General features: G+C 38.2%; 1 protein-coding gene across 1 annotated transcript; it reads left to right on the top strand.

Moving 5' to 3' along the window:
- The first annotated feature begins 377 nt into the window (after positions 1-377).
- LOC148739839 (uncharacterized) lies at positions 378-24,198 on the top strand. The gene is made up of 8 exons (XM_088749580.1): positions 378-1,086; positions 1,441-1,555; positions 2,679-2,750; positions 4,921-4,992; positions 8,667-8,738; positions 9,811-9,882; positions 22,071-22,142; positions 24,021-24,198. The coding sequence occupies exons 1-8, from the start codon at positions 849-851 to the stop codon at positions 24,196-24,198; spliced, it is 891 nt and encodes a 296-aa protein (XP_088605706.1). The 5' UTR covers positions 378-848.
- The last annotated feature ends 1,273 nt before the right edge of the window (positions 24,199-25,471 follow it).

Consider the following 25,471-nt stretch of genomic DNA (forward strand, 5'->3'; position numbering starts at 1 on the left):
ATTATTTATATATTTATTAAAAACTGGATCATTGGATAATGCAATTCAAGACTTTTCATTGGCTTAGCCATTATGGTATATGAGCCAATATACCATAAACTACGATATGGTAAGCGTATGCCTAAGCTTAAAATTGAAAGGGAGCTAAAAATTTAATAAAATTTAATAATTTAATGTAGCGTTTTTAATAAAACAATTATTCCACTCGCGGTTGTTGGATATGAGATGATTATAGCCAACTCGGCGCTACGCGCCTCGTTGGCTATCTATCATCTCATATACAACGCGCGCTCGTGGAATAATTGTTAAATATATATATATATATATATATATATATATATATATATATATATACATATATGCATTATTTTATTGTAATTTCGCCTTCAATACGTTCAAGCTTTTTGTTTTTTTTTTATCATAGAAGTAATTACGCCACCAAGTTAAATAGCTTTAAATCCGAGATGCAGACGGACAGGCAGAGACATAAGAAGACGGAGAAGGGGATATGGAATACTGGATTGTGATTGGATAATATTTTGTCAGGACTAAGATCATATTTCCGTATAATATCTGAGTAATAGCGATTATTACCGACGGTTAAATGGCTTAAAATCTGAGATACAGACTGACAGACAAAGGGACATATAGAGGTCTTATGTTAATACGGTTTGCATAACACGTTATGAATCGTGTCAGGATTAAATGTAAAATGATAGTTATTTTAATGTGCAAGTAACATTGTTTCTCCTCCCATACTGTGTCTAAGGTTTAGTTGTTCTGTATACCACAATTATTCTAACGATTTTTTTATTTTTCCTCTGAAACCCAATATAGTCAATCCAACCATGGAACAGGCACCAAAAACGCAGTTTGTATTTTTGAACAGAACTTCTAACCTATGGTGCCCAGTGAAAGGTGCGCCGGCTCCATACATTGTATGGAGAAAAGATGGTTTCGCTGTTCAAAATAGTACCAGCATAACATTTCAACTTAAAATAACGTCGGAAAACAACGTAAGTTACAGCTGCGAGGTACAAAATGATGGAGAGATATTTAGAAGGAACATCAGCCTCAGAGTTGTAGGTGAGGTCTCATTGCTTCGTAGAACTATGTCATTACTTTTCATAACCGGATCGTGTAAACCTCCGTGAAGAGTTATCCGCTCAATTCTAACCACGCAAAAAAAGTTCGTGTTTCTGATCAAAGTCGGTTCTGATCTATAATTCATTTTTTTAACCATGCTCGTTTCGTATGGGCAAATTACACAGTGACACTGAAGAGTTCAAGCGTAACCTTGGCAACTGCGATTTTACCTATTTGTTTATTTCAAAATGAACTATTCTTCGTTTCCAAGACAAGTGACTAAATCCTTTCAAATTCATTTGAAGCCTTTGGTGTGCCAGTCAAATCATCTTTACATTTTTTTATCTTTTTTAGAGTGCCCAAACCCGTGTGAATGTGACGTCTTTCAGCAAACTTTCATGGGTGTGGATTGTAGTGGAAAACAACTGAATTCAGTTCCGTGGCAATTTCCACTTGCCATGGCAAAATTGTGAGTACGATTTAAAAGTTATCAACACCAAGAAAAGATTGATCTCGGGACTACCTCCCCACATAAAGCCTTATTCCAGAAGGTTGTAGGCTTCGAGTCAATCAGGATAACCCCTGGATAATATATGATTGACGATGACGAATAGTCGATTCGTGAGAATTATTGATATGCACGATGTTTCACACAGGATTCTCCTACGATCTGCAAGAGCGGGTGTGATCTTGAAAAAACTTTAGAGGGACTGGCTTAAGAATAAGGCTTACATGTGGTATTTAGTGACTTGACTTGATCCTCTCCTAGAACTATTAACACGCTTGTCCTGTGAAATAGTGCAAATCTAACTGTTAGCGTGTAGTATAATAACAAAACGGATAATGAGGGATTTTCTTGCTTAGGTCAAAGAAAGAGTGCAAAAAGTTGTTAAACCTCGCTAACAAGGAATCTAAAATGTACTTAAGTTCTAACTCTCAATTTAAACTGAGCAGAGTTTGTAAAACATACAAACCTGAAAACGTTCTACATTACGTCACTAAGACAAAGGTGAAAAACATCAGCTTTTCTAGCTAGTCTAGTCCTTTTAAATTTAATTAGTTTGATAATTGACCAGTAATTGATGTAACTATCTTGAGGCCTGGGATACGCAACATTCTTTGTGTGAAGACTACTGACAAGGAATATGTTCGTCGATCAGCTAAATTTGAACTATAATACAATTATTCAATACCAAAGGAAGTAAAAGAACTCCATTCACGAGAAGCACTACATAAGTCAATAGCTAGTGCTGCTCTTACCATATGTATCAGAAAGTGGAAAAAGATCTTGAGGTAATGGCTAAAGAGAGTAACCTATGATCCAAGGCACGGTCAAACATTATGTGTTCGTCATTAAAATTATGCTTTTTCCAGCTGCTAATCTTCCTTTAGTGGCTAAGTGCAGTACAGGAACTAAATCACTTTACATTAAGGTTTCCTGGACGTTTTGACAGTGACTTAATAGTTATCGTTTAGTAGCTTTCTTTACATATTTCCTTATGTATCGTTTTGACAATGACGAGATTAAGCGTTCAGGCCGTAACTGTTGAATTCAACACGTAATTTACACGTTTCTAACGATTTCTTAATAGGTTCTTAAACAACAACAAGCTGAGGAACTTGCCCCAAGGCATCTTCAATAATTATACCCAGCTGGGATTTCTGTAAGCCAAGACTCTTTTTTTTTTTTTATCAATCTGCTTGTTACCGACAAAATCTGTATTCGACACTTTTGTTATGATTTTTGATAGCAATGTGGGTAGCAGTGAACTGAAGGACTCCTCTCCAAGAAATCTACGATAGCAATGCCGGGCCTTTATATCTCCCAAAAATAATGATAAGCTCCCCTCAACCTTTATAGGAACACCTTAAATATACCTGAATGGATTACTTTAGTCACTGTCAGTGACAATGACTAATGCGGGATCATGTAGTTTGATCATCCGGGTAAGGAGAGTCCTAAGGTACTGTGGCGTATCTTTTTGCCTCTAACATTTGTGCCGTTGCGAATGAACCCACTGTTTAAGATCTTGGACAAAACTATACATAGATTGTGTGCAATTATTCCAAACATTTTCCTTTAGCAACTTTCTTGATAACTTACCCTCTCTCCTTCCCTTTAATCAGTGAGGCCTTTCCTATAATGAGGACTGCACAAAATGACGATGTGATTATAGCTGCATGGCAATCCTACTTTGTCTACTACGGGCCCTTTTTTTTTAGATCAAAAAGAAAACGTATATTCTTAAAGAATGTTAGTTTCTTAGCCGATATACATTACATCGTCACATCAGAACATGAGAGAAAGCTTAGTTTAGCATACAAATTTCTTGAACTTAGTTCACGAAAACAATGTTGTTAACATCACTGTGAATTATTTCTGGTAGGTTTGTACAAACAACCAACTGAGGAAATTACCATCGGAAATTTTTTGTAACAATACTCAGCTGACTTACCTGTAAATTTTGGAAGCCGCTATATTAAGCATAAGCGGTGTTAAATTCATCCTGCTTCAGCAATAATATCATCAGATCTAAGCAGCGATTTAACAGTGATTTTAACATTTTCCATAGACCTTTTCTAATTTCCTTTATTTGCCACCGTCTCAATCACTGCACTCCTAAATTTCGCATTTAAACTTTTCTCCATGATAGGTTTGCTTGAAAAACGAAACAAAGCAAAACACAAAAACACTGACCGGTCTTTTAGAAAAGAAAACCCAGTAAAACAAAGGAGGGCTTATATATACATATATCGAAGTTAATGAAAAAACAAAAACAAAACGCTAGAGCACGCTTTGAACATTATCAAACATTATCAGAATCATTATCAATATCGAGTTATTTTCCCCACAAAGTTCTAACGACAAAACGAATAAGTTTTTCTGAAATTGCAAAACAAGGTACTGAAGGCGCCCTTGCAGCGCCCTTGTAATGCCATATGTATCACCACCAAGCGGTTCTCCGAACATCTTTCGGGAGCTGGTCAAGGTGGGAATATTTTATTTTTGGTAGTTCGCTTAATCTTTTTTTTAAATGACGAGTTTTGCCAGCAGTTTTGGATTGGTCATAAGATACTTTGTTGTATTAAGAAAGGTCGTATGAGTGATCCGTATCTTTCTAGCGTTGAACAGGGCATTTTTAGTTGACAGGTTTGCTTTGACAAACCCCAGCTCTCATCTGATAATATGTTTACGATTATCACAAAAAAATCTCATATAGTCGAGAACATAACGAGAATTTGTCACGGTCGTGTTCTGGATGAAAATTAACTTCGAGTGCTATTACCATCTCTCACTGAGACGATTTTGCCCGGAAACCATAATCTAGCCATAGATGAGTAAAGGCACATACTTTTCGATATAATTTCAGTTCTTTCACAAAAGAGTCAAGGTCATATTTCGTAATAATCGTGGTTAAGAAAAGCTATTCTGTAAATTACAGACATTAAAATAATAAAGTATTGTCGTTTGTTTCACTTATGATGTGAACCAAGACGTTTCGACAGCATGCTACTTCTCTTCATCAGGTGATAAGGTCTTCTGGTTTCTGGTCTTCTTGTAAGGCCGCATGTTCCGCTTTGATAAACACGCACAACCTTTTTTACAGAAACATTATGTTAGTAAATGCAGGACGACATCAATTTCTCTCAGTTGATTGGCCTATGGCTTATGGTGAATGTTTTAAACGATATCCACGAACGATGAGCGAAATTGATTTATGGATCCGACAAATGCGCCCGAAAATAAGAATTTATTGCTGTTTAAGTATCCTTGGTTCTTTCCCAAAATATTTTAGCTGCTTAAAAGTACTTAATGGACTCATTTGTTGACAGGCGCTTGGACAACAATCATTTGGAGGACTTGCTAAATGAAATATTCACTAACAATATCAACCTAATAGTGCTGTAAGTCAAACGTTAAAAGAAAATGTTTCCCAAATCTAATACTATTGGCATGTAAGGGGGAGTCTAGAAGGGATAACCAGGGAAAATATGGAATATACGGGATAGCTGTATCAGTTAAAGTATTACAATGATTAGACAGTGGACAAAGAAACAAAATGTAATTTTTTTTGATATATCTGTCTTAGAAGATCTGGCATCCACTGATGCAAAAAAGCTAAGCTTTTGATTTATCTTAAAAGTAAGGGGGGATAATTCTTAATTGCTCGGTAAATATCTACTTTAATGAAATCGGACCAATATTAAGATTTATTACGTAGCTCACATATATATATATATATATAACACTTTTCAGCCTAGCTTCCTTTCGTGCATCGAATTCGAAGTGGAGAAAGGGGGCGAGGTAAGAGAGGAGGCGGTGGCCATTAGAGGTTTACATGTATATCTGCCTTCCTAGGGAAAGAGAATTGCATCCTTCTGCGCTTGACTTCAAATCTGCTGCAAAGAATGCGTTCCTTAGTTACACAAAATGAAAAAATGTTAGGTCGAATTGAACGTACGCAAGTTACTAGTTCATTCTAGCATTCGAGTTAAACCTTGTTTTGTAGCAATGCCATCTCATTTGACCGTTGTTAAGGTTTCAAAAGTCAATAGTACGTGCCAGAAATCCATGTAGTACTTAACGCGCGAAGCAAAGCGCATGAAAGGTTATTATTTTCCATCTATGACCCGGACTGATTTTCTCGGGCTTAAAAAAGTGAAACTTATTTTCACCGCGCATGTTAAAGAAATCATCTCTCAAAGAAAGGAATTTATCTATGACCCGTACGGCTCCGCTCACGCAATTCCATGAAAACCATAGTGTAAGCTGACGTGTGAGAAAGCGTCTGATTTGGTCAGTTAAGTATTTCAATTCGCAGATCTCGCTCAGGCCACAGGCTTGCTGAGCCGCTTTCATATCGATGAATTACTTCCTAAGAACACTGGCCGACATCCAGGTTCCACTAGAGCTACTGGAAAATGCAATATCTCAAGTACCTGAATGAATGAATTAACTTTATTTATCGTCGATAACGTGGGGAGTGGTCACCCAATCTCCCGAGCCAAGGGCTCATGTATAAAACGCTCGACTAAAGGAAATAAAAATTAAATAATAGATAAATATCATATATGAGACATAAAAGTTCATTAAACTGTGTACAATAAAAACTGATATAGAAATTTAAAAAGAAAAAGGAAAAAAAGCTACACAATACAGCTCTGATATTGACATGCTTTATACTCTACATTTTTTATTGATGATTTGAAATGCTGGACCGTAGGAGCTGATTTGGTAGACAAAGGCAATTTATTCCACATATGGGCAATAAAGTAAGAAAAAGAATTAAGCATAAAACGACTATTATAAGATGGTTGACAGACGTTTAATCCATTACCTCGTAGGTTGTAGTTGGGAACCCTAGGTTCAAAAAATCTAGATATATAGTTAGGGCCGTGCATCCTAAAACTTTGGAAAAAGACAGTGAGCGAATGTTCGATACGTCTTTGCTCAAGTGAGGTCATTGAGGCGATAGATAGACAAACGTCGTAAATGACTGAGTTCCCTAAATTTAAAATAGATCTTAATGTATGATTATTGGCACGTTCAAGTTTGTTGTTCAATGTTCGCGAAATCCCTAGCAGTAATGGAGAACAGTATTCAAAGTTCGGTAGCACGTAGGCTTTGTATAAAGTGATCATTACATTTGAAGGAACCAATCGCTTTACTTTACGCGAGGCCGCTATTATAGCGTAAGCTTTTTTAGCATACAATGCACACTAAGTAGGGCCAAGGATCTGTCTGCAACACCTTGCAGGCCCCGAGTGATGGAAGCCAGAACCACCAGATCTAGCCGGTTGTCAAAGCCGCCAAGTTCCTAGCAGGACTTTGCATAAGCATAATCGAATGGCTGAGTGTAGACCATCCAAAGTTTAAAAAAAGAGACACTGAACTAATTGGCCGGACAGAGAAACGAGGATCCCATGGCAGTACAACATGAGTTGGTGGAAGTGTTCTCTCTTGCCGGGCCATTGCCATACTAGCAGCACACTGCAATTCTCCGTACCTCTTTTATTAACTGAGGCGGGAGACGTTTTAGTCCCTAGTTTCCCTTGTTGAAAGTTAAAATGCAGGCTTGTTGCTCCCTTTAAGCCAGTAATCCCGGGCTCACAAACTTTTCTCGGAATATTAATTTTTCTTGGAACATAATCCCGCACTATACTTACGAGGTATGGAACAGGTTTACAAGCCAAAAATGACTTGTTACGCATCTGAAATGAAATAACGAATATGCCTCAATTAATGATAGATGATACTGACCATTAAAATATAATTCTACGTTCAACACTGAGCACAAGAACTTTATTCACAATTTCCCACTGAAATTCTTATTGGAATAGGAGGAAACCTATACTATTTTTTGTCAATGGAAAATTTTTTAAGTAGCCCATAACCAGTCATGAGATATTTTTTTTCCTTAAATTGAGAAAGATCTTATCACCAATCCCTGGATTTCAATGATCTTAAAACGTTTTAGGGCTTACCGCCGAAACACGTAACATGCATACGTACACTCATGACGTCAGTGCACTCATTTGAAAACTTTCTAGGATATTTTTTAATATTTTGTAGAGAGAGTGAGAGTCATATATTCCGAAGTTGACCCATGAATGGTTATATTTCTGATAAAGTAGACTTTGGGATACGTGCAGCTAGAAACCTATGAAGTGACCACACTTAAATGAAAATTAACATGCAATGCGTCCATTTTCTAAGGGTTTTTTTCAGAAAGTTTTTTTAATTTGTAAGGGTTAGCAAGAAATATCCAAAATTAGAAAGTTGTTCCAAATTGAGTTTGAGGGAATTAGGTGCAGATGTTTTGTGGTTGTATGCCACCAGTTACAGATTTGAAGATAGTTATATGCAAGGAATAGAATTTGAAATACTTTGAAATAGAACATAACATCAGCTTCATTCGACACAACCTCTTCATTCCATTATGGACAACTTATTTTGATGTTGTTCTTCACCAAGATGAAATAATGTTCCATTATCTTCTCTTATCCCTACCCATCCACAGCGCAAGGGTTCAAAACCCTAGAGTATATATTACTGACTATAAAGGATGCAAGTTTTGCTTTATGACACCTGAGCAGAAAACTAACCCGCCGGTTCTCTTTTTTTCATCTCTCCTGAAGTCCTAAACAAATTTCTTTAATTAAACAGGTTATCGATTTTTATATTGTGAATATGTGTAAATATGAACTTGAACATAGCGTTTTAATTTGCGCCTGCTCAATATATAATTTTCGATAAAAATATAGACATTTTGTGTTATTATCTCAAACTGACCCACCTATATCTTTTGTCAGTAACCGACCCTCAACCTCCTCTACAATCAATGTCGTTTGGCCTATAATGAGGACTACACTACAAGACCATTAATCGTTTTCAAGCGTTAACATAGAACACCGAAAAGAAAACAACAGATCATAAACGAAAGAAATTTGTTAGAGGAGTTGTTTTAGGAACTTGTGTACTGAATATGAACAACTACAGATTATTCGAGAATAACGGTTTCCTTTACTTTATTGAAGAATACAGGGTAGTTAACATATTTCTTAAATATCTTTGATAGGTGGTTGGACAACAATCAGTTAAAGAAACTACCATCAGGGATTTTCAGGAACAACAACCGGCTGCTCTACTTGTAAGTTTGGAGCTTGCCCTTTTTAAGTAAAGAACGCATCAAATCTATCCAGAGTAGGCGGGAATATCAGCAGATCAGAGCAGCGATTTTCCAGTATTTTTCATAAACGCCTCAGTGCAATATCTGTAGATATCATGCGTGTTCTGATGCCCTTATAGGATTATAAATTGCAAAATGGATCAATTGCTCCCACTGCCAAGCCTCCTACCTCGGAGAGACTGGCAGAAACCTCGCAACAAGACGGACTGAACACAGACGGGCGACGAGGAGAGGTGATGTCAACAATCAGATTGCTGAACATCGTCGACTCACAAACCACAATATTGACTGGGACTCTGCGCAATGCCTAACCTACAGCACTGACTACTTTCAACGACTGACTCTGGAAAGCTGGTTTACTAACTTAGAACAGACTCCCCTAAACAGGTGTCAACTACTACCGGCTCCATACAACCACTCATTCACGACCTAAACATTACAAACGAACCGAACAGAACGACAGAACAGAACTTTGCCGAGGGATCGACACAGACCAATCACGACCGATTTACGCCACTTGAGTCTTACAGCCAATAACATCACGGCAAAACTTACCAATCATTTTACACGAACTGAAATGATAACATTCTACTGACAACAACTATTCACTTGACTCTGATGATGACTTCCGCACAGGTTGTCGAAACGTCAGTCAATAACACCCACAAGAGTCCTTTTAAGGACTACACTCACCCGGACGATCCCACTACACTTTCACAGGTATTAATGATATTCATGTGAAATGTTATCAGCTTACAGCTCAAAGATTGCTGGAGTTCTGAAGTAGTCGAAAATTGAATACTATTTGAGGCTGTTTTATTCCGCCGTGACCATAGGAAACTCACGGGGATCCCTCATAGGAAGGATGTATTTGGAGAAATTATAGTTAGATGACGAACGAAGAGCGATCTTACGAGAAGGATTTGATTGGTTCTTACTCAAAACACTTGTACCCTCTAAATGACAATGAGTTTGGATCGACATAGCGGCTGAAGAGTTGCTACTCACACTAACTGCCGTCAATTGTTAACAGGTACTTGGAGGAAAACCTGTTGGAGGACTTGCCAAAAGACATGTTCAATAACAATATCGAACTAATACACCTGTAAGTCAATTGGGAAAGACTATAGACCACTTTCATAAATGGCTGCCGGATTAATATTCTTTTGTTTTAATTTAAATTAGCCGTTCTGGCCTCGCTTGAGATAATGTATTATTTTCAATTTTGTACTGGGTAACGAGGTCAGAAGGGCTAATTTAAATTTAAACAAAAGAATATTAATCCGGCAGCCATTTATGAAAGTGGTCTATTCTTCCTAGTTTTAATCTCACTGACTATGTAAAAGAAAGATAAGAGGTGATAAATAAATCATCTCAGGGATAGTTGTAACAATTAAAGATATACAATAATCGAACTTTGTCGCCAAATTTATGCCGATTATTGTTTTATACATCATTCATAATAGACCCCTCTGTTCTGAATTAGGGTAGGCTAACATGTATTCATTTTAAATGCAGGAGGAATACAGTTTGCAATTTACCTTACTTAACTCAAATTAATCTTTAATCATTAAGGTATAGTAATCTATTTAATCCTTTAAGAAAGTGTCTTAGCTCTTTTGGAGCATGAGGTAAGAAAACTAGAAGCCACTAGAAGCCTAAATTTTCGTTATCTCTTTTCGCTTTTAAGTTACGACTAAGTTGCAAAAGATCCCGCAGCAATGAAGGATTACGAAAGCTGAACACAACTGAAGTTAAAGGGCGTATTGTAAAATGAAAGTGTCTAGCCAAGTCCAATTGTGTCGCTGACTCGCAATTTTATCGTTTCGGAAGGGTAACGTCATAATAGAAAGAACAGCCGATTATCTCGAAAATTTAGGATGACTTGAAAATTTTCCCTTGAAATTTCTTCGCCCTAACAAGCTTAGTTATGAAATATGTTCGAGCAGCCACCAAACGACAAAACATTTGCAAATGCGCACAACGCTTCTGAATCATGAAGCTTGAAGTTCTAAATTTCAAAGGAAGGAATAGTTGTTGCTGCAAGTTTGTAACTCATGACTCGGGGTAAGAAATTGAGTTTAAGATAGTTAAACACAGGCTGTAATAGATCACTTTCATCGTGCGGTTCCACAAACAAAATTCTTGATACAACTTTTTCGCATGCCAGTGAGCTGGAACCCAAACGCACTGTTCGACGACTCTCTTAAATTTATTATTCCCCATACCTTTGAGCATTTCTTGGATTTGAAAATGCTGTATTTCGTTCAATTATTCAGATTTCACCCTGTAAATTGATTAGCGCTAGATTTTCACGCTAATCTGGTCGTAAAGCGATGCAAATATTAATTGATTTTGAATTACAAAGACTAGAGACAAAGTGCAACGGTTAAGCTGATGTCTAAAATCTTTGAAAACTGAGACAAGAAAGTCATTCTCTTGCCACACAAGAAAATGATAATCAATATTGTTTCGACGCTATTTTCTAAATCTATTAATTTATTTCAGTCTTGAACGACTTAAATCGTCACAAAAAAAGGCAAACAAACAAACAGAAACGAAGTCTTATTCCTCAGCCTAACCGTTTCATTGGTGACTAGTTTGAGTTAATTTCATTATTTCATCGTTAAATGAGAACTCATTGAAAACAAGTCTGTCGTTGCGTCGCTTGATTTCTTTATGGTTTCGCCACAAATACTTTCAAAATGCATTGCAACTCTAACAAGGTGATCCTTCCCATGAAGGAGAAGAAACATTCAGTAAACAAGGGGAAAAAATGACGATGATTTCCAAATTATACTTTGGAAAAAGTTATGAAGAAAAATGAGTAGAGCTGGAATTTAGTGACAAAAAACGAAATGACAGCGACACAAATCTGATAGATGAATCAATAGACACGAGATTTTACTGAAATGCAACAATTATAAAGTCTATTTACCCATATGGATTCATATTAACATCTTACTTGCCGTATCTATAATTATTCCCTGTTAGCACTTGTTACATAACTCAGTCTCAAAGAAGATAATTTCGTTTCCTTGGAACCGAAAAGTTGTGTTGGCGATCTTTAAAGAGCCGAGTTTAGGATATTCATGATTCAATATACCGTTGACATCTCGTTGCAACAACTGCTAAGTCGCTGAAACACAACTAAGTAGGGCAACGTTCTCGATCCAGTTAATTGCCGGTATTTTGCTGCGCGTGCTGTTGTCAAAGGACGTTTCCTTCCTCTTGCTAAATCACCCTAATGACTTCTTAACAAGACATATAGCAGCTTTTTAACTGAGTATTAGTCGAACTTGAGCTGACTTTGGACCGAGATACGGCGACATAACCTTGACAAACATGACGTCACAAGCCTTAAACTCTGCAGAAATCTTCACTTCACCTCTAATGTTTCAGTTCTTCCAAGGCTAGATCTTTGTAGAGACCTTGCAAAGAGTTGGAAAAAACAAAAACAAAAAAACTCAAAAAAAATTTATACTCGATTTACAGTGGAAGCTGAATGACTATCAACTTTCATCACATGTATCAGGTCAGAACTCGTTGATAACCACTCTGGTCTAACCTTCGCTTCCGATAAAGAGAAAAGTAGGGACGATAAATTGTTTCAGTTTTAATATAATTTTTGTGTAGCCAACAGGGACCGCGGAGACCATTTTAAAGTTGTAGGGCTAAAGAGTCTGGCTAATGCAAACATGCGCTAAGGAGGAGTTCGTCCTTTCTCTTGAGTTTGTGTGCCATCTTACTTACAACCTTGATAAATATAACAAAGTCGTCCTCACTTGTTATACTATCCAATAGAACCATTGTGTTAAAGAAACCTAAGTACCCTTAAAACGTTTTGAAGCTGCTCGCAGCGCCGAAGTTTCTCTTGCGGCCCTCATTGCCGGAAACAAACTCTTGTCCGACGTCAGCTATAGAGAAACTGTTTGTTTTCTGCTTGTGATCATTGAACACTGCTAGGTTGCTAAACCTTTGGTCACACATCCTGGATGAACGCCAGGGCTTTAGACGTCGTGCAGGTGAAAATTAATGCTCGCCAGCAGTGCTGGTGACAGGATTTACGGCAAGCAGCTTACAGATATTTGGACTTTCTTAGTTAGCTTCTTCACTGGCTCTGGGATCTTTGACACCACCAACAGGATTCGTTAAAATATGACACTTTCTCCTTAACATAACTTCCAAAATATTTAGTTGCCCAGATAGCGCCCCAATACCAACATCTTCGCTGTATGATGCTTCAAGAAACTTGAACTCTGCCTCATAGCTATCACCGTTAGCAGTTTTAACCAAGGGGGTCTGTTATTATTTACGCTCAGGCTCACAATCGTATCAGGCCTCTACTGTTAAATGCAAAAGATTTAATGACTTTGTAACAGTCAAATTTCAAAATGTATGTCACGACCGCCCCCTGTAATTCAGCTGTTACTGCAATAGGGTTGAATAAACCATTGATTGATTGATTGATTGATTGACTGATCTGGGCGTAAGCGCTGAAGATTTCCTGGTCAAGGTGCTGATCGATAGCACTGACGATGAGATAAATATTCTCATAATAGACCCTTCTGAAGTGATGTTTGGCAGTTTGGGGATGGCTTGGTGCGGCAGCTTTTACCTCCAGTCTGGCTGGAGTGCGTCGCTGTGTTAGAAGTGTTGGTTCACCAACCAGGCCTTCACTCTTACGGGAAAAATTAGCCTTGAAATGGTCGAAGCTCTGATCAGTGTGCATTTTTGTGAGCGTCTCTTTTGTTAGATTTGCCGGGCGATGTACACGGACAGCAGTCATTTTAGTACCCTGAAGAGTCTTAGATAGATTATCGGTGGGGGAATAAAGTCGCTCTCCAAGATGCAAACCGCAGCTAATTTGAAATCGTTCCATTTCGGCCTTATATCCTATTATCCTTGTATGCACATCGGGCTGTAATTGTTTGAACTGCCAAACATCCCAGTCTTCCATAAGAACTGCATAGTTCTCAAGGATTCGTCTAAAAAAACTGGCTCTAACCTTCCACTTTGTAGGGCAAAGTCCAGTAATTGTAAGGGAATTAGTGTCCTCGTCTTCCATCTCCAGATTTTCCTTGAGCTGTTAAGGTAACGATTCCCGCTTTAATGAAAATTTGATCAGGGTGACGATCTCCTTGGCAATATCCATTGTTTGTGATAACAGTTTACAGTTACAGGTCATTTCTTTCACGCTTAAACTCAAAGAGAGAGCGTAACAGTGTGTAGGATGAGCTTAAGGTTGAACGTCTTGAATTTGTTTAGCCACACTCGTTTTTTGTCCAAGCATATTGCTTACTCCGTCGTAACATTGACCCCTTCGGTTGGTTAATGGGAGCCTACTTTAGCCAAAGTGCCCTTAAGAGCTGTTAGTAATGTCTCCGCACTTATGTTTGGAATTTTGAGGAACCTAATGACCTCTTCGTGCGCAACGTTTACAAGGGAGCCATCCACCCATTAAATGCAAATTTTGAGTTTTTCTTTATTGCTTATATCGGTATACTCATCGCGGATGATAGTGAAAAAGATATTGCCTTTTGAATGTGGAATAGTAAATCTTAAGAGCGACTTTTTTCAAGATCGCGTGAGAGGTGGCACATCGACCGAAAAATGGCCATCCTTATATTTCAGTCAGAGATGCCATATTAGCGAACTTAGAAACGTGGTAAGGTTTTTTTTCTCCAGACTTGCTTCTTTATCCTAGAAAACTCACAAGAACTGAAACGAGCGTCGTTAGCAGTAAAACGGCGGAAATCAGTGCCCCGAGTAAAGGCAAATGAACTTCGCTCATGAGAAGCGGAAAAAAAAGCAAGCTCCTATCAATTTGACAAATTTGCATTGGAGGGATTGAGGTATGGGTTGATTCTAAAACGGGACCATTTCATTTAATTTTGAGCTTAGAGAACGCTTTTAAAAATCGCCAATATTTCAAAATCCAAATATCGCATTTCGTAGCAAGTTTTCAATTATCATTTTCCTCATGCGGTGTAACTCAGAATCGGTTTAGGTTAAGCTCATGATAAGTGGAAAGAGTGATGTTTGGAGGATATAAAAATTGGCTTGGGGCTTTTCATTTCCGCGCGGAAAAACCAGGCTAAACTTTGTGAAACTCGCAACATCGTCATTTACGTCGCGACATAATCTAATTAGGCATAGTCGTGGTTAAATCCGGAATTCCAAGCACATTTTAGAAGTTAGCACCGTGTTCGATCAGGAAATCAATACAGTAAGCTACTTAGATAGCTAACAACGACAGATTGGTTTACATTCCTGCTTTCGTTTCAAATACTCATCCATTTCCCATGGCGAAATTTTTTTCAATATCACATTCCGTAAGCTAGCGGAGGGCGTCTGTTTTTCTTTGCATATTCCAACACTCAAGAGTTTTAGGAAAGTTCGAGGGTAAAATTGAGCTTCATTGTGGACTTGATAGAGTTCAATTCAATCATTTATAAAGGCAGGTCAAATGTTCTTTGTTGAAGACGGGAAGCAATCTGTGTGTAGATGCGGATACACTCAAGCGTTTGTCACGCAAGGCTGAAATTATTTCAATCTTGTTTCCATCTCGTAATTTTACGGCTACAAATATCCATGAATAACGATTTTTAACAGACTTGTTTACATGATAATTTTTCTTATCAGGTAGTCATTGTTGTGAAACTTGTTAACTTCGCAGCGGGGATCTCATGCAGAGTTGAATATAATAATGACATTTCCTAGAAGAGCCAATAAGTAGAACACAAAACAAATAGCTATAGAAAAAAGATTAGGGAAAGGATCAAAAGTCAGAATGAAGGCGAAACAGAGGCAAAATACAAGATGATTGAAATAGGAGAAGAACATCAACTATGGAGCAGGAATAAGAATGGAATAGATAATAAACAAAGTGCCATTTGAAATCACTACTACAAACAAAGAATCTCAGATGAGTTAAGAGCGTTCTTCCCAAATTGAGAATTTTTAGCTACAAAACTCATGGAAACTGGTTTGGCTGGAGACTCTAGCAAATTAAAACAACTAAGTGCAAAGAAAGGTAATTCTTTTGATATCTCAGCTAATACTATTTCAGCTAATGTCCAACCGCAAAGTCATTTCTGAACACCTAAAGACTGTCAGCATTACCGATGTTGAGGGCGAAATAAATTTAATTTTAAGTGGAGCGCCAATTCTTAACACACCATCTAGCAATGAAACTATGTCACCTGTTCCGGGCATCACTATTTTTTAGGGGTTGAATGAAGGAGAGGGTCACAAAAATGCTGTGCATTCTAGAATAGTTACCCAACCATGCTAAAGGAAAAATGCGCAGGCCTTATCGCAGAATTTATAATGCATTTTGAGAACAACTTTCTAGTTAAACCTTTTTCAGGTTTTCGTTGTTAAAAATTATCATTTCGAGGAAGATTTCCAAAATGTCGCAGAGCGCTGGTCTAGTCAAACTGCCAAAATGGCGCGGCACGTTGTTCCAGGTATTTTTTCAATTTGTGGTTTGCTTACAGAGAATTAATGTGTCAACCTTCTTAATTACAGAGGCTGTGCAAAAGAAGACAAATAAGCAGTTGCCGCAAAGAATAATTTCACTAACCAAGGGCGAGGGCTGTACTAGGGATTATTGGCCCAAAATCGTGGTAGACCAATCGCCAATGTTTCCAAATAGAGCTCGAGCAAGCGATGTTACGAAGTATTTTATCATGGCTTTTTTATTTTAGTCTTGTGTTCGTGTTACGCGTGACATAATAATATTAAATTCGTTAAAGAAGATGAGTCACAAAACAGCACGGTTATGTAACCTACGTTTTTTGGAGGTAGTACATAGCATGAATCATTTAAAGGGCACATGGATGGGACAAAGCCGACAAACTTTGATGGCCGCAGGGGTCGAGAAACCGAAGTTATGGGGGTTTTAAGATTTCCTTAGCGACACACTTGTAGTTAAGTGCCACCTCCCTTAATTCATCAATAAACGTGCTGCATGTTGAAGTGTAAGCCAGTCGATTAAATGAAATATTACCAAGCTTACCAACTGTATTATTTTGTTCTTTGTTGTCATTGTCGTTTTTCTCGTGATTTTTTTAGGAATTACCTCGGATCTGCACCTTTTGATGCCTTAAAATTTCTAGTCAGCGCCGATGAAAACTAAGACAAGAAATTCATTCTCATGCTACCTAAGAAAATGATGATCAATTTTTTATTTCGACACCACTTTCTAAATCTATTAATTGAATTCAGTCCTGAGCGACTTGATCTGTAAAAGAAAAAAAAAATAGAATGAACTATTATTCCTCAGCATAACCGTTTCGTTGGTGATTAGTTTGAATTTATTCATTTTTTCATCGTTAAACAATAACTCATTCTAAACATCTTTGTCCTTTTGTCGCTTGGTTTATGCATGGTTTCGCCATAAATACGTTCAAGATGCATTGCGGCTCTAACAAGGTGGTGCTCAAAAGAGACCTACTTCATGAATGAGAAGAAATATTCAATAAACAAGGGGAAAAACGAGGCTGCACGCGCTAGTAACATCCTTGGCTAATGACTTCTAAAAAGGACATATACAAGTTTTGTGAATTAATTTTAGTCGAATTTAGGCTAACTTTGGACCGTAACACGGCAACAGAACCTTGACATTTTATGACGTCTCAAGCAGATTGCAGCAGCAGCTCATCAGTTCCAAACCTCAAACACCGAAGCAAATCCTCAAATCTTTGAGTTATTCGGAGCCTAGATCTTCTCGGAGATCTAGCAAAGAATTAAAAAAAAGCTTATAATTTACACTTGAGGCTGGACTAGCAACTTTCATCATATGTATCGGGCCAGAAGCCCTCGATATCCAATCTGGTTTACCTTTCGCCTCCAATGAAGAGAAAGCTAGGACCGATAAAGTTTTGAAGTTTTGAAATAATTACCGCCAAGACGAGACGAACTCAATTTATGAGCGCTAAAAAATTCCACACTAGAGTAAGACCGTTGTTGGGAAAAACGCATCAAGCTGATTAATGAGAGGCTAGATTTCTATTGAAGGAAGCGCCATTCATTGGACGTGGGATGACGAAGAATCGAGGGAAAGGCAGTTCCAAGGAAAGCTGACGCAATAGTTCTGGTAGAGCGACCGGAAGAAGTGCCAGCAGTGCAGAGATTTATAAGGCTACGAAACCTTTCATAAATGTTGGAGCCGTTATGCTGCCTGACGCACAAGAATGGCGGCTCGATCTGCATCCATGAGCAGAAAATTCGCTTCGAAGAGATCAGACGCTACCTCCAACGCACCAGTATTTCAGCTACAGTGACCCAACAAAAGGCCAAGGAGATGTGTCCAAGGATGGGCTTGGCTTTTTAGTGATGCACCATTGTTAGCCAGTGAAGTTTTCAAGTAGGACTCTCCTGTTGGTAGAGAGAAAGCACTCGCAGATGGAAAAGGAATCTTAGCCCCAGCCCCTGGCATGAAGTATATCCACCGATATGTGTTCCACTGGAAAGCCATCCGGCAGTAGACAGATAAAAACTCCTGGTCTCTACTTTGCAGAAGCTATCAGCATCAGCCCACAATAGGCTACAGTGCATCTTGTCGCAACTCGAGCAGTGTGAGTAGCAGATACGCCAAAAGCCAGGGAAAGATTGTTTTCCAGACGACACTCTGTCAAGAGCTTGCCACTCACTTTCTTCCTGTTCTAGACTATGAAATTAGGGAAAATCAGACAGAGACAGGACTTGTGAACCAACCTCGTACAGAGCTTGGATTAAACAATTTCGGAATACTGACCAGATGCAAAAGATGTTCGCCAAAGACCCATCCATCCGAGCAAATCCAGGCGAGATTCTGGCACCCCGTGAGCAAAGGCTCAAACAGTTCCCAAACAGCTAGAGAAACCCATAATGGCAATACCAAGTAAGGTCAAGGTTCTATCTGTAACACCTGACAAACACCAAGTAATGGAGTCCAGGACCACGAGATCTAAACGGTTCTCAAGGCCACCAAGTTACTTGCAGAACTACGCATAAGTGTAATCGAATGGCTGACTGTAGACCATCCAAAGTTTTAAAGAAAGAGACTTCGAACTCATAGTGCCTGATTTACTCGTCAGAGACGTTCCCAGTAAGTTCTTTAACTCTAGCTTCTTCACAAGTGCTTATATTGTGTTTTGGCGCTGCTTTCTAAAAGAAGAAAGGCATGATAGTGGACCTGTTATGACAAGTTACGAGACCAAGTAGAACCATGTGTTTTGGGACTGGAAGGCCGTTAAACCTGGTCAAAGTTACATTTACCATGTCTTCTCTGGTACTTTAGGTCGCTAAGGTATAATGTATAACACGTATATAATTATTTTCTTTGACGAAATTTTGACAGCGAAACAAAGATCCTATAATAGTATATCACAAGGCACCGGAGGTGCTCTCTCGTGCAGGGCCCTTGCCACACTAACAACACACAGTAAATTCTCCCTACCTCTTTCGTTGGCTGAGGCGAGAGACGTTTTCGTCCGCTAGTTTCTTAAGTTGAAAGTTCAATTGAAATAACGAATATGCCTCAAATAATGACTCATTGACACTGGCCAGCTGAATATGATTTTACGTTCAAGAGAACTTAAACTACATTCACGTTTTTCTACTAGAAATCCTCTTGGAAATAGAGAAAAGCTGGGCCATTTTTGTCAATTATATTCTCCCAAGTGGAAAATAAGTAATCATTTGCTGTTGTTGTTGTTTTTTTTATTTTTATTTATTTATTTTATTGAATGAGAAATATCTCATCACCAATCCATGTCCAGTTACACCCATCACGTCAATGTACATACTTGACGATTTTCAAGAATTTTACAAAATTAGAAAAGTGTAAAAGATTTAGCCAGAGGGAATTTTGTGCAGATGTTTTTCGGTTGTTTACCCTCAGGTATAGGTATGAAGAAAGTCATATGCAAGGAATTAAATTTCAAATAATTTGAAATGGAACATAGAATCAGTCTTACTAAACACAAAACTCTTGAAAAAAAGAGTATCCTTTAAATCGGGACTCTAAACCCCGTAGGTGTCAACGAAAGCATTTCATTCTACTAATTTACCCGTGTTACTCTCAACACCATGTTCCCACTAATAGCCTACCTTTACGGCTTTTTGTATTTAAACCCACACGTACGCAACCCACAATTCCTGCATTCGCTCTGACGAAGGCCTAACGCTCGAAACGTTAGCTTTTTAACTCTTTACGGTAGCCGATTTACATTTTCAACTCATTTGATATAACCGGATTACCTTGTTACCCCTACCGAGGCAGCACAACAGTTTCTTTAGAAACTTATCCCCCTTCATTCCATGGTGGACTACTCCTTTTGACGTTATTCCTTGCCAAGAAAAATAATACCCCATTATTTTCTCTTCTCCATATCCATCTAACACCTGAGAGTTGAAAACCACAGAATATGTAACATTGACAATAAAGCATGCAAATTTCCCTTATAAAGCCCGATCGGAAGACTAATATGCTGCCGGCCTTTAGATCATCTCCTCTGAAGTATTAAAACAAGTTATTTAATCAGAATATCGATTTTATATCATGACTTTACCTGGCGATATAAACCTGAACAAAGCGTTTTAATTTGCAAGCGCGTGCTCAATATGTCGTTTCAAATAAAACTATTTAAATATTTTGTGTTTACCTATTATTTTAAACTTTTCCACTCTTAGCCGTTGTCGGTACCGAACCCTCTGCCTCCCATACAATCAATGTCGCCTGGCCTATATAAATGATGGGAACAACACTATATACATGACAAAATGTAATTTACCCTTTACATTTATTGTTGAGTAGCTTATTAACTGTTTCCAAGCGTTAATCCAGAACACCAAAAAAAAAAAACATTGGATCATGTACGAAATCAACTTGTTAGAGTATATCTGTTGGGACTTTGTGTAGAATATGAAAAAGTACAACAATTTCAGTTTGAGAATAACGATTTCCATACTTTATTTACGAATTCAGTTGTAATTAACATCACTCTTAACCATCTTTGGTGGGTGGTTACGAAACAATAAGTTGAAAAAATGACCATCAGGCATTTTCAGTAACAACAACCGTCTAGCCGACTTGTAAGTTTGGTCCTGCCCTTTTTAAGTAAAGAACGCATCAAATACATCCCGAGTAGGCAGGAATATCAGCAGATCAGAGCAGCGATTTTCGAGCGATTTTCATTAGTATTTTCCATAAACCCCTCAGTGTAATTTTGTTCAAAATTATGTGTGTTCTGATGCCTTTAGAATATGATAAATGGATGTAAGGGAGGAAGACTAGAACATCCTCTTCGGTGGTTCAACATGTAGTAAGTTGCAGGTTTTGGGCTTTGTATCCTGAGCGAAACGAAGTTTTGGTGCTTTAAGTATACTGCATGAATACTAAAAACAGCAAGCAACGTTTCCTTTAATTCCAGTCCTTTTTTTTTCAACTCTTGATAAATTGAGCCTTTTTCAGAGTCCCTTGAAGGTTGGAGTTATCGTTTGATAGTACTAAGATTTTAAAAAGGCAAGAAAAAATAAAATGCAACCTCATATAGAGAAGGACGAAGAGAGAACGTTCTATGCGCACATGAAATAAACAACTATAATTAAGAAATCATCCCTCTCAGAGATGTCAGTAATGATGGACGAGAAAATGCTATAGAGGAAAATAGAAGCAATCGATTTTGAGTCTAGAAATGTTCTTGAAACTTTTATAGAGCTGTTCCATATGTCCCCAACGATTATCAACCCTTCAAGTAAGATCCTCTTCGATAAAAAGCTCTCTGTTCGTGATAATGGTGCTCATTCTGCTTCTTTTAGCTTGACCACAAGACTAACTTGTCGGGTTTCTTTAATTTTTAAGCCTTCAAAGAATTTCTTTAGGAATAATAAATAATTAACGAGCAGACATTTCTCAGCGAAGTTTAAACATGGCCTGATCATATGTGCTTGTACAAATGAAGACACTGTATTAATAAGCTTTAACAAAACTATTGAGACATTTTGTGTCCTAGTACCTTACCCTCCCCCTCTCTGCAATCAATTTCGCCTGGCTTATAATGAGGACTAGTGAGTAATGTCAAGCCCTATGTATTTCAACAATGGGTAATGGGAGAAGGGAGAATACGCATGTGTGAAGCAGTCAGTTGTTTTCAGTCTTTTACAAATATACACACACAGACACACAACTCAGCTCTTTAAAAAAGAAATCATCAGACACTCAACATTTTCGAGCAACCACAACTCCTGCACTATGTTGACAAGCAAAATTTAATTAACACTCCTTTATATTACTTTTGGTAGGTGGTTGAGCTATAACCAGTTGAAGAAATTACCACCAGGCATTTTCAGTAACAATACCCAACTGAGATGGCTGTAAGTTTAGAGTTTGTCTCATTTGTGTAAGGAACGTGTCAAATCCATCGCGCATTGGTAAAAATACCAGTAAATACGAGCAGCGATGTCTTAACTCCAAATAAAATCAGCTACGAGGTAGGAATGTTCAGTAGGGGGGGGGGGGGGGGGGCGGGAGGGAAGGTAAAGTCACACATGCCGCCTGTGGACCCCAGGCTCCTGCTCCTAACCTTCATCCCTCTCCTCACTTCTGCTGAACATTACATGTTATTCTCATATATACAAATATATCTTTAAATTTGCTCGCTATGGACATTATCAAAGAATACCTGCGAAGGAAATTTGTCGATGAAATTTTAATGGCCCAGACTTTCCTTTCGTAGTGTTTTTTTTTTCTTTTGTACTCTCCTTGTCAAATACTATACTCCTAAACCTAGCGTTTTACAAGTTTTCCCATGTTAAACTTCCTTGGTCAAAAACTGTCATACCTCGTTGAAAAGAAAATCCAGTATCAACCAAATAAATTCATCCATACAATGAAGCGACATTTCACAGGGTCGAGCTCTAAACCTCATAGAACAAATCGAAACAGGTTCAGGTAAATAAACAGTGGGTACTCCTTAATTTAACTATTGTTATATCTCTTTGGAGCGGAAGGCAAAAGAACTTGCTCGAAACACTTTGGGTTCTTAACTTGCAAAACATGGGCATCGAAATGTTGTGCAATCTTTAGTTAGTTCAGTACTATTTAGTCATTCGTTCATATCTAGTACGGGGTTAAAAAGGCCACTCGAAATCAATGGAAAAACCGAGGCGAGCTCAGATTTTACATGTGCGTAATGATGCTTAAAGGACCAAATTCAAAGTCAGTCAAAAAAGAAAGTAAAACATTGTAACTACTCTTAACTTATACCGAACGGCAAAGAGATCCTGTCAGCAGAAGGGACCGCAGATTCGATCGTTATAGCTATGCCGCTTCCACATCTTCCTAGGAATACTGCCCGACAGCCAGGAGCTACTAGAGCCACCGGAGAATGCAATATACTAGCTGCTTATTCCAGTGATAACGGAACATTTTATATTTAACAACTATTCACCGAAGTGAAAGTCGTTAGTGGTGGATATTTATCGAGCCGCGAAGTGGCGAGGTAAACATCCACCGCTAACCACCGACGCTGAGGTGAATAGTTCTTTTAGTATATACTAAAACAGTGAGATTATATACACCACCAAAAATTTATTTTAATTCATACATTCCAGCAACGATTCCAACATTTTCCCGCGCGTAACGATCCAACGCGGCTCGAATCGCGGTAAGTGATTTTTTGTTCTAAAAACTGCCGTCACGTTTTTTCGCTGACAGATGAAATTTCCGAAGACATTTGTTTAGCTCTGGTGGCGACATTTCTTCAAATGGTGGTGCAAACTCTTTTTGTGTTTGAAACATTTCTGTAAAAAATACCATTTAACTTTGATTTTAAAGTGAACAAGTGAGGTTACGCAAGATTAATTTGCATTTGCAAACAAAACCTTTTTCATTGGTTTTTATCGATAAACTCCCGGTTACCATTACCTTTAAACACGGCCAAACCAAATTTAGTCGCCAATCATAGCGCGCCCTCAACGCTATCCACTGTTTTAGTATATACTAATTTTAGATATTCAGTACATCTATTTATTTCATTTTAGCCGTTAATTATAAGTAATGCATAGGATTGTATTTTATAATGCCATTGTATATTATGTCAATTTCTTTTGTTATTTGTTATTTTTCTCTCGGAGAAATTAGTTTTTATAAGCTACTGTTGAATTCGAATAAAAAAATAAAGTTTATATATGTATGTATGTATGTATGTATGTACGTACGTATGGATTTATGTAGGTATGTATGTAACACAGGTGTAATCAGCTAGATCGGGATATCCATGCGATCCGAGTCTGCCTTGGAAGCCTGTGCCATGGAAATTCAGGCCGAGAAGCAAGTGTAGAGAACGCTTCATCAGTCAAAGTGACAGGATGTGTCGAGGCATTCTGTGCGATGCGAGCGCTGGACCTGACAGCTGAAAAAGGTCAGTAGTGTGGCTAACAGTACTGCCTACCCAAGAATTGGGCTTCAACCTAAATAAACAGGAACTCCTTGATGCTGACAAACTATCAAAATATTCCCTCCACGTGTGTATGTGGGGAGGTTTTTTCGCTACACCACGCCATGATTTGTAAACGAGAAGGATTTTCATAAAAAGACAGAATGATCCGAGAGACCTGGCAGCTGAACTGTTGAGTACGGTATATGGCGATGTTGAAGTTGATCCCGTACCTCAAGATATCAGTGGTGAACAGCTGAAATGAGGACCTAACAAAGCAAACGACGCAAGATTGAACCCTCACGCACGTGGATTCTGCGAACAACAACGATCGGCATTCCCTGATGTCAGGTTCTGCCACCCAAATGCCGAATCCTATAAGAACATAGAGCGACAACAGATCTACAGAATGCATAAGAATGAAAAGAACAGCCAGTACTCAAGGATAGTTCTCGGCATAGAGCAGTAAACATTCACACATCTAATATTTAACACCACCGGCGAATTAGCCTCGCGGAGCTGATAGCTTTAAAGAAGGGAGAACAAAATGCATAAATATTCTCTTGGATTGGGGGTAAAAACATCTTTTGCTTTTTGAAGAACCGCCCTTATCTTCAGTCGCCCCGACTGGACAAAGTGTATATGAGTGGAGGTCATATCCCACCTTAGGAATACAAATTTGATGCAACGCGAGACTATTGGATAAGTAAAAAAAAGCTTACAAATACTATGAATGCCGGCTAAATACAACAAATCACACTTACGAGGCATTTTTAAAATAATGGGAAAAAGTACAAAATTGCATAAATTTGTATTGTTTCTTTGAAGAAGTCATTTCAAAAACTCGTACCTCGGGTTTCATCAGGTTTCCAAACGCTTGAAAACAATAAAAATAAGAGGCAACAGGCCTCGTGGTTTCAAATGTTTTCTCGCGTTTGGGAACCTGATGAAACCCGCGCGCTCGTTTTTTAGATAGTACTAGGAAACGATGTCGTTTTCTCGCTATCAATAGAACTGTCTTGCATTCCTCTCCAGAAAAACCGAGATCTCCGAAAATCTCTGTAAATATCTCTTTGCTCTTACAAATATATCAAATATATCTTTGCTCTTACAAAAATCTCTGTAAATATCTCTCCTCCTCACTTTACCGAAGGTATGCCGCTTTTACACGGGTGACTTACTTCCTAGGAACACTACCCGACATCCAGGATTTACTAGAGCCGTTGGAAAATGCAATATCTCAGGTACTTATTCCTATGATACAGG

The sequence above is a fragment of the Stylophora pistillata genome, chromosome 2 (assembly GCF_964205215.1).
Source record: "Stylophora pistillata chromosome 2, jaStyPist1.2, whole genome shotgun sequence".
Lineage (NCBI taxonomy): Eukaryota > Metazoa > Cnidaria > Anthozoa > Scleractinia > Pocilloporidae > Stylophora > Stylophora pistillata.